This window comes from Pogoniulus pusillus, chromosome 38 (genome assembly GCF_015220805.1).
Source record: "Pogoniulus pusillus isolate bPogPus1 chromosome 38, bPogPus1.pri, whole genome shotgun sequence".
Taxonomy (NCBI): Eukaryota; Metazoa; Chordata; class Aves; order Piciformes; family Lybiidae; genus Pogoniulus; species Pogoniulus pusillus.
Genome location: NC_087301.1, coordinates 8,078,302 through 8,088,620, shown reverse-complemented (window position 1 = coordinate 8,088,620; position 10,319 = coordinate 8,078,302). Strand labels below are relative to the sequence as shown.

The 10,319-nt window shown below is 58.8% G+C and overlaps 1 protein-coding gene across 2 annotated transcripts in view; it reads right to left on the bottom strand.

Annotated features, from left to right (window-relative positions):
• Window positions 1–10,319, bottom strand: part of CLMP (CXADR like membrane protein) — an 81,310-nt gene that overhangs the window by 17,946 nt on the left and 53,045 nt on the right. For both annotated transcript variants that reach the window (XM_064173297.1, XM_064173298.1), the window contains exon 2: window positions 550–707. In XM_064173297.1, the coding sequence (XP_064029367.1) occupies window positions 550–707 (158 nt within the window). The remainder of the gene's footprint in view (window positions 1–549; window positions 708–10,319) is intronic.

Genomic DNA, 10,319 nt, shown 5'->3' with positions numbered 1-10,319 from the left:
CTCCAGCTCCCAGGCTGTCCCCACAGCAGTGAGATGCTCTTCTGTCCCCCCTGGCTGCCACTCCAGCTCCCAGGCTGTCCCCACAGCAGTGAGATGCTCTTCTCTCCCCCCTGGCTGCCCCTGCAGCTCCCAGGCTGTACCCACAGCAGTGAGATGCTCTTCTGTCCCCCCTGGCTGCCCCTCCAGCTCCCAGGCTGTGGTCACAGCAGTGAGATGCTCTTCTGTCCCCCCTAGCTGCCCCTCCAGCTCCCAGGCTGTCCCCACAGCAGTGAGATGATCTCCACCCCTGCTCCTGGCTGCCCCTGCAGCTCCCAGGCTGTCCCCACAGCAGTGAGATGCTCTTCTGTCCCCCCTGGCTGCCCCTGCAGCTCCCAGGCTGTCCCCACAGCAGTGAGATGATCTCCACCCCTGCTCCTGGCTGCCCCTCCAGCTCCCAGGCTGTGGTCACAGCAGTGAGATACTCTTCTCTCCCCGCTAGCTCCCCCTCCAGCTCCCAGGCTGCCCCCACAGCAGTGGGATGCTCTTCTGTCCCCCCCTGTTGGCACTTACTGCCTTCTGCACGGTTTCAGAGACGTGCAGCAGCCACTCAATGTCCAGGCTGCCCTGCTCCAGGAGCCCCAGGCGGTGGTGGCAGGGCAGGGTCACGTTTTCTTCAGCCACTCTCTTCAGTTCAGTCTGGGCCTGGCACAGCCAAACACAACAGGAGGCTGAAAAGACAAGATTGTGGTGCTCAGAGGCCAGCAGTGAGGACACAGCTCTGGGCTGCCAGGCAGTGCTGCTTCAGGTGTGCTCCAAGAGGGGCTGGAGCAGGGCCAGAGAAGGGCAGCAAAGGTGGGGAAGGGGCTGGGGAGGAGAGGGCTGGGGAGGAGGAGCAGCTGAGGGAGTTGGGGGGTGTGCAGCCTGGAGCAGAGGAGACCTCTTTGATCACATTGGGTGCTTCTGTGCTCCACAACCTCCCTGGGAAACCTCTGCCAGTCTCTCACCACCCTCAACCTGTGCCAGTCTCTCACCACCCTCAACCTGTGCCAGTCTCTCACCTCCCTCACTCCTTCCTCACAGCCAGTTTCCATCTCCCCTCTGCCACTTCAAACCCATTCCTCCTCCTCCTCTCATTCCCAGACCTTCTCAACAGTCCCTCCCCAGCCCTCCTGCAGCCCCCTGCAGCTCCTGCAAGGCCACTCCAAGCTCTCCTCCAAGCCTTCTCCTCTGCAGGCTGCACAGCCCCAACTCTCTCAGCCTGTGCTCAGAGCAGAGCTGCTGCAGCCCTCTCAGCATCTTGGTGGCCTCCTCTGGGCTGGCTCCAACACTTCCATGTCCTGCTTGTGCTGGGGGCTGCAGAACTGCCCCCAGGACTGCTCAGAGCAGCATTCCAGTGCCTGAAGGGGCTGCAGGAGAGCTGGGGAGGGACTTTGGACAAGGGCTGAGAGTGACAGGAGGAGGGAGAATGGCTTGGAGCTGGGAGAGGGGAGAGGGAGAGTGAGGATGAGAAAGAGATTGTGGAGAGTGAGGGTGGGGAGAGACTGGCACAGGCTGCCCAGGGAGGTTGTGGAGCACAGGGAGGGAGGGTGAGGAGACACTGGCACAGGTTGAGGGTGGTGAGACACTGGCACAGGTTTCCCAGGGAGGTTGGGGAGCACAGAAGCACCCAATGTGATCAAAGATCACATTGGGTGCTTCTGTGCTCCACAACCTCCCTGAGAGGTGTTCAGGACCAGGCTGGATGAGACCTTGAGCAACCTGTTCCAGTGGGAGCTGTCCCTGCCCATGACAGAGGCTTGGAACTGGCTGATCCTTGAGCTCCCCTTCCAACCTCACCCATTCTATGATGCTATGATTCTGAATCCAGCCCAGAAGGACAAAGTGCTGAGCTGTGGGGATTGAAGAGCAGAACCAAGGCAGAGAATGGCTCAGAGGAGCCAGCAGAGGGGAGCAGAGCACCGCAGACAGCAGCTGGCAAAACCCAGACCTCACTTCAGCTCCTCTGGACCCGGGGGGGGGGGGGGGGGGGGAGATGCTGCCCCGAGGCACAACCTGGTGTCAGAGCAGCTCAGGGACACTCGCAGCGCTTAGGACATGGTTTAATGGCCCTGGGGGCTGGGCTGGATGCAGAGACTCACAGGGACTGAAATGCTGCTCTGAGGTCTCCCTGCAGCTTTCTCTTCTCCAGGCTCAGCAGCCTCAGCTCTCACAGCAGAGGTTCTGCAGCCCTTGTGGCATCCTCTGGATGCTCTTTGCCAGCTCCTTGACTTTCTTGTGTTGGAGGGACCAGAGCTGGCCCCAGCCCTGCAGCTGAGGTCTCATAGGATCACAGAATCAGCAAACCCAAACGAGTTCCCTTTTTTTCCTTTCCCTAAAGCAGCTCAGAGCTCTGCTCCCTCCATAATCCCTGCAGGGAAAAGATGTTTCTTAGCAGCCTTTCAGCATGGATCTGCCTGGTAGCATCAGCTTCTGGCCCCTGGGTTTAGGAGCTTGGTCTCCTCTTTTGGCTTCATGGCCAAGACTTTTTCCTTTCTCCTCATAGAATCAGGCAGGGCTGGAAGGGAGCACAAGGAGCAGGCAGTGCCAACCCCTGCCATGCCCAGGGACACCCTACCCTAGAGCAGGCTGCACACAGCCTCAGCCAGCCTGGCCTCAAACACCTCCAGCCATGGGGCCTCAACCACCTCCCTGGGCAACCCATTCCAGCCTCTCACCACTCTCCTGCTCAGCAACTTCCTCCTCACCTCCAGCCTCACTCTCCCCACCTCCACCTTGGCTCCATTCCCCCCACTCCTGACACTCCCTCACAGCCTCAAAAGTCCCTCCCCAGCTTTTTGCAGCCTCCTTCAGATCCTGGAAGGTCTCCCCAGAGCAGAGCAGAGGGGCAGGACCTCCTCTCTCCATCTCTGCCCAGTTTGGGACAGGGATGTACTGGAGAGAGTCCCAGAAGGGTGCTGAGGGGCCTGGAACCTCTGTGTGAGGAGGAAAGGGGAGAGCCCTGGGGCTGGTTGGGCTGGGGGAGAGAAGGCTGAGAGGAGATCTCATTAATGCTTCTGAACATCTGGAGGGTGGGGGGCAAGCAGCAGGGGCCAGGCTCTTGTCAGTGGTGCCCTGTGAGAGCACAAGCAGCAGTGGCCACAGACTGGGACCCAGCAGCTTCCACCTCAGCATGAGGAGAAACTTCTTTGGTGGGAGGGTGCAGAGCCCTGGAGCAGGCTGCCCAGAGAGGTTCTGGAGTCTCCTTCTCTGGTGACCTTCCAGCTCCACCTGGCTGTGGTCCTGGGTGCCCTGCTCTGGCAGGGGGGGTTGGACTGGATGCTCTCTGGAGGTCCCTCCCAACCCCTCATCTAAATGTCAGCCTCCAAGGATGGGGACTCCACCTCCTCCCTGGGCAGCCTGCTCCAGTGCCCAAGGATCCTTTTGGTGAAGAAATGTTTCCTAATCTCCAACCTGAACCTTCCCTGTGCAACCTGAGATGAAGGATCATGGCCCTTGACCTGCTACCTACCCTCCTCCCACTGCCCAGCAGGCATTTGCCCTTCTGTGCCACCAGGGCAAATTTGCCAGCTGCCAGCCACCTCTTGCCCTGCACAGCTCCAGGTCCTCTGCAGAGGGACAAGGAGCAGAGCAGCCTGAGGGCTGCCCCCAGTGCTGTGCCAGAGATGTGCAGGGCAGTGTGAGCAGGACACAGCCAGGCTCTGCCCAGGGCGAGCACAAGGGGCACTGGGGGCAAGCTGGGCCAGAGGAGGTGCCAGGGGAAGAGGAGGGCAAAGTTTGTCCCTGTGAGGGTGCTGGAGCCTGGAGCAGGCTGCCCAGAGAGGTTGTGGAGTCTCCTGCCCTGGAGCCTTCCCAGCCCCCCCTGGATGTGTTCTGGGTGCCCTGCCCTGGGTGCTCCTGCTCTGGAGGTCTCTTCCAGCCCCTGTGACTCTGTGATTCTCCTCCTGCTCCCATTCTCAGCTCTGAGCTGTCAGCAGGACCATCCCTTAGCTCCTGAGCCTCTGAGCCTTCATCAGTGACTGGCATTGGAATGGGCTGCCCAGGGAGGTGGTGGTGGAGTCCCCATCCCTGGAGGTGTTGCAGCCAAGCCTGGCTGGGGCACTTAGTGCCATGGTCTGGTTGGTTGGGCAGGGCTGGGGGCTAGGTTGGGCTGCAGGAGCTTGGAGCTCTCTGCCAACCTGCCTGGTTCTGTGGTTCAACGATTCAGTGCTTGCCAAGCACTTCTGCTGGACCCAGCCTCCTATGCCTGGCAGATCTGCAGCCCCTGGGACTTCAGCAACCAGCTCTGCTGCCCTGCACACACCCCTGCAGGCCTGGCTGAGGGTGGGAGCTGCTTTGCAGCCACAGGAGCTGCTTTCAGTGAAGGCCAAAGCAGTCCCATTGATCCCTGCACTCCCTGCTCCCACAGCTCCAGCTGCCACATGCAATTATGCCTCCTGCCCAAGATGGAGCTCTGCTCTCTCCTCCAGCCCACCCTGCTGCAGGCTGCCCTCATTAGCAGCCTGACAGCTCCCTCCGTGCCTGATCAATAGCCTTAATTGAAGCACCACAGCAGTGGAGCACTCACATCACATTGGCCACACTCCCCCAAGTCCTCTGCCAGGCAGGGCACTGAGGCAGGGCACTGAGGCAGGGCACATCTCAGAGGGCATCCTGTGGGCAGAGAGTGGAGCTTACGTTGAAAGGCTGCCCAGGGGTCAACAAACAAAGCACCTCTGGAAAGGGGACAGGGGGGGTATGAGAAGGGTACAGGAAGAGCATCAGAAGAGCATGAGAAGGGTATGAGAAGGGTAAGAGAAGAGTATGGGAAGGGAATGAGAAGAGTATGGGACTGGTACAAGAAGAGTAAGAGAAGAGTATGAGAAGGGTAAGGGAAGAGTATGAGAAGAGTAAGAGAAGAGTATGGGAAGGGTATGAGAAGGGTAAGAGAAGATTATGAGGAGAGTAAGAGTAGGGTAAGAGAAGAGTATGGGAAGGGTATGAAAAGGGTAAGAGAAGAGTATGAGGAGGGTAAGAGTAGGGTAAGAGAAGAGTATGGGAAGGGAATGAGAAGAGTATGAGGAGGGTAAGAGTAGGGTAAGAGAAGAGTATGGGAAGGGAATGAGAAGGGAATGAGAAGAGTATGGGAAGGGCACAAGAAGAGTAGGAGAAGAGTATGGGAAGGGTAAGGGAAGAGTATGAGAAGAGTAAGAGAAGAGTATGGGAAGGGTATGAGAAGGGTATGAGAAGGGTAAGAGAAGAGTATGAGGAGGGTAAGAGTAGGGTAGAGAAGAGTATGGGAAGGGAATGAGAAGGGTAAGAGAAGAGTATGGGAAGGGAATGAGAAGAGTATGGGAAGGGTACAAGAAGAGTAAGAGAAGAGTATGGGAAGGGTTTGAGAAGGGTATGAGAAGGGTAAGAGAAGATTATGAGGAGGGTAAGAGTAGGGTAAGAGAAGATTATGGGAAGGGTAAAAGAAGAGTATGAGAAGAGTAAGAGAAAGGTAAGAGAAGAAGAAGAGAAGAGTATGAGAAGTGTAAGGGAAGGGTAAGAGAAGAGAATGAGAAGAGTAAGGGAAGGGTAAGAGAAGGGTATGAGAAGGGTATGAGAAGAGTATGGAAGGGCATGAGAGGCATCATTTTCCCTGCTCTCTGCCTTATTTTGGGGGTGGTGAGACTGAGAAGCAGCTCTGCAGAGAAGGACTTGGGGGTACTGGGGGGAGGAGAATCAGAGAATAGAATGGGTTGGGTTGGAAGGGAGCTCAGAGCTCAGCCAGGGCCATGGGCAGGGACAGCTCCCACTGCAACAGGTTGTTCAAGGCCTCATCCAGCCTGGTCCTGAGCACCTCCAGGGAGGTTGTGGAGCACAGAAGCACAGAATGGGATCAAAGATCAGGTACAGAGCTGGATGGGTGCAGAACTGGAGGGTGCAGAGCTGGATCAGTGCAGAGCCAAGTGGATGTAGAGCTGGGTGGGTGCACAGCTGGGTGAGTGCTGAGCTGGATGGGTGCAGAGCTGGGTGAGTGCTGAGCTGGATGGGTGCAGAGCTGGGTGAGTGCAGAGTTGGATTGGTGCACAGCTGGGTGGGTGCAGAGCTGGGTAGGTGCAGAGTTGGATGGGTGCACAGCTGGGTGGGTGCAGAGCTGGGTGGGCACAGAGCTGGGTGGGTGCAGAGCTGGGTGGGTGCACAGCTGGGTGGGTGCAGAGCTGGGTGGGTGCACAGCTGGGTGGGTGCAGACCTGGATGAGTGCAGAGCTGGGTGGGTGCACAGCTGGGTGGGTGCAGAGCTGGGTGGGTGCACAGCTGGGTGGGTGCACAGCTGGGTGGGTGCAGACCTGGATGAGTGCAGAGCTGGGTGGGTGCACAGCTGGGTGGGTGCAGAGCTGGGTGGGTGCAGAGTTGGATGGGTGCACAGCTGGGTGGGTGCAGAGCTGGGTGGGTGCAGAGTTGGATGGGTGCACAGCTGGGTGGGTGCAGAGCTGGGTGGGTGCAGAGCTGGGTGGGTGCAGAGTTGGATGGGTGCACAGCTGGGTGGGTGCAGAGCTGGGTGGGTGCAGAGTTGGGTGGGTGCAGAGTTGGGTGAGTGCACAGCTGGGTGGGCACAGAGCTGGGTGGGTGCACAGCTGGGTGGGTGCACAGCTGGGTGGGTGCACAGCTGGGTAGGCGCAGAGCTGGGTGGGTGCAGAGCTGGGTGGGTGCAGAGCTGGGTGGGTGCACAGCTGGATGGGTGCAGACCTGGATGAGTGCAGAGCTGGGTGGGTACACAGCTGGGTGGGTGCACAGATGGATGGGTGCACAGATGGATGGGTGCACAGCTGAGTGGGTGCAGAGCTGGGTGGGTGCAGAGCTGGGTGGGTGCAGAGCTGGGTGGGTGCACAGCTGGGTGGGTACAGAGCCGGGTGGGTGCAGAGCTGGGTGGGTGCAGATCTGGGTGTGTGCAGAGCTGGGTGGGTGCACAGCTGGGTGGGTGCACAGCTGGGTGGGTGCAGAGCTGGGTGGGTGCACAGCTGGGTGGGTGCACAGATGGGTGGGTGCAGAGCTGGGTGGGTGCACAGCTGGGTGGGTACAGAGCCGGGTGGGTGCACAGCTGGGTGGGTGCACAGCTGGGTGGGTGCAGATCTGGGTGGGTGCAGATCTGGGTGGGTGCAGAGCTGGGTGGGTGCAGAGCTGGGTGGGCACAGAGCTGGGTGGGCACAGAGCTGGATGAGTGCAGAGCTGGGTGGGTGCAGAGCTGGGTGGGTGCAGAGCTAGGTGGGTGCACAGCTGGCTGGGTGCACAGCTGGCTGGGTGCACAGCTGGGTGCACAGCTGGCTGGGTGCACAGCTGGCTGGGTGCATAGCTGGGTGGGTGCACAGCTGGGTGGGTGCACAGCTGGGTGGGTGCAGAGCTGGGTGGGTGCACAGCTGGGTGGGTGCAGAGCTGGGTGGATACAGAGTTGGGTGGGTGCACAGCTGGGTGGGGCACTTCTGGGTGGGTGCACAGCTGGGTGGGCACAGAGCCAGGTGGGTGCACAGCTGGGTGTGTGCACAGCTGGGTGGGTGCACAGCTGGGTGTGTGCACAGCTGGGTGGGTGCACAGCTGGGTGGGTGCACAGCTGGGTGCACAGCTGGGTGGGTGCACAGCTGGGTGGATACAGAGTTGGGTGGGTGCACAGCTGGCTGGGTGCACAGCTGGGTGCGTGCACAGCTGGCTGGGTGCACAGCTGGCTCCAAAGCTTCCCCCTCGCAGCGCTCCGCAGCCACACGAGGGCAGGGCAGGCGGCGGCTGGAGGCAGCGGCTGGAGACAAAGGCTGAGATCCCCAGGGGCTGGATCCGAGCTCCTCTCAGCACCACCACACAGGGGCAGGCTCTGAGTTTTTGCCCCCCGCAGCCTCTCTCCCCTCCCACGCCCTGTGTACAGCTCTGCCTGCTGCAAAGAGCACCTCGGGAGCTTGCAGCCTTACTCAGCCCTTACTCAGCCAGTCTGGAGCTTCTCTACAGCCTCTGACACAGCCAGAGAGTGACAGAAGTGTGTGGGGTGGAAGAGTCCTCTGAGGTCATCCAGTCCAACACCAACCCAACCCCACCATGGCCACCAAACCCTGGCCCCAAGTGCCATGGCCACAGGTTTCTTGAGCACCTCCAGGGATGGAGACTCCAGCACCTCCCTGGGCAGCTTGTGCCAAGCCCTGACCACTCTGGCAGCAAAGGAATTGTTGCTCTTCTCCAACCTAACCCTGCCCTGGCACAACTTCAGGTCATGTCCTCTCCTTCCATCAGCTGATCTTAAGGAGCAGAGCCCAACCCCCACCTGGCTGCAGCCTCCTCGCAGGGAGCTGCAGAGAGCAATGAGGTCTCCTCTCAGCCTCCTCTGCTCCAGGCTGCACACCCCCAGCTCCCTCAGCTGCTCCCCAGCCCCTCCCCAGCTTTCTTATCCATCAAGGACCTCTCAGCCTCCTCTCAGCCTCTCAACACCCCCAGCTACCTCAGCTGCTCCTTCCCAGCCCTCTTCTCCAGACCCTTCCCCACCTTTGTTGCCCTTCTCTGGACCTCCTCCAGCCTCTCAATTTCCTCCTTGGAGTGAGTGGCCCAAACCTGCACCCAGGATTCAAGCTGTGGCCTCAGCAGTGCCTAAACCCAACGAACCAATGTGAGCAGATCCAGTGGTGAACAAATGCTCAGAGTGAGTCACTCAGGCTGGTGGAGTTCCTCTGCTTGGCTAATCCTGCTCCTTTGACTCACTGCTGCTTGTACTGCAAACATCCCTTCCCCTCCAGGGGTCTGTAAGCAGCTGAATGAGACAGCAGGCAGGGATATGGGGTTGGAGGAGAGGAATCATGTGGTGGAGAGTGAAGAAACACAAAGCCCAGGACAGGCTCCTCTGTTGCAACTTGGATCCTCTCCTTCCTGCCAGGAGCTGAAGATGTTTCCCATCTGTGAAGGGTTTGGTCTCAGTGCAGTGCTGTAAGAGCTGATTGCTTAAGCTTCCTCTGGGAACAGCACATTCCACCCCCACCCCCACCTCTGCCCACTGGCAGGGAGCATTGGGCCAGAAGCAAACGCAGGAGTTTGCATGCTGGAGCAAGGAGCTGGGGCTGGAGGATGTCCTCTGGCCCCTGCCATTCTGTGGTGCTCTGATATTGGCTTCAGCAAGGGCAGGGACTTGCTTAAATCGATCTGCAGGCTGCTGGGGAGACAGAGAGGGAGAAGGCTGCAGAATGAGGCAGCTCAGAACTGAGCCCTGCTGAAGCTGCTTCACTGCTGAGGCTCAGAGCAGCACTGGGGGAAAGGAGCTGGTGGGCAGCAGGGTGCCCATGAGCCAGGGAGGCCAATGGCAGCCTGGGGGGCAGCAAGAAGAGTGTGGCCAACAGGTCAAGAGAGGATCTCATCCCCTTCTACTCTGCCCTGCTCAGGCCACATCTGGAGTCCTGGGTGCAGCTCTGGGCTCCCCAGTTCAGGAAGGGCAGGGAAGTGCTGCAGAGGGCACAGCAAAGGAGCTGAGGGGGCTGGAAGAGCTTTGAGAGGAGCCAAGGCTGAGAGAGTTGAGGCTGTTTAGGCTGGAGGAGAGCAGCCTGAGGGGGACCTGAGCAGTGCTGAGCAACACTCCAGGGGTGGGGGTCAGAGAATCCCAGAATGGGTTAGGTTGGAAGGGAGCTCAAAGCTCAGCCAGTTCCATGGGCAGGGACAACTCCCACTGGAACAGGTTGCTCAAAGCCTCATCCAGCCTGGTCCTGAGCACCTCCAGGGAGGTTGTGGACAGGGACACCTCCAACTGCATCAGCCTGCCCAGGGCCACGGCAGGTCTTGAATGTCTCCTGGGGCAGGTCCAGCCACATCCCCACTCAGCTCTACACTGACCTGAGGCTCAGGAGACCTTCAAGTTCACTCTCCCTTGAGAAACCAAACATCTCCCCCTCACTGCTGCCCACTGATGGCCACAAAGACATCCCATTGATAGCCACATCTCATTAGTGGCCACAAACATATCCCATTAATGGCCACATCTCATTAATGACCACAAACACATCCCATTGATAGCCACATCTCATTAATGGCCACAAACACATCCCATTGATGGCCACATCTCATTAATGGCCATAAACACATCCCATTGATGGTCACATCTCATTAATGGCCACAAACACATCCCATTGATGGCCACATCTCATTAATGGCCATAAACACATCCCATTGATGGTCACATCTCATTAATGGCCACAAACACATCCCATTGATGACCACAAACACATCCCATTGATGGCCACATCTCATTAATGACCACAAACACATCCCATTGATGACCACAAACACATCCCATTGATGGCCACATCTCATTAATGACCACATCTCATTAATAACCACATCCCATTAATGACCACATCCCAT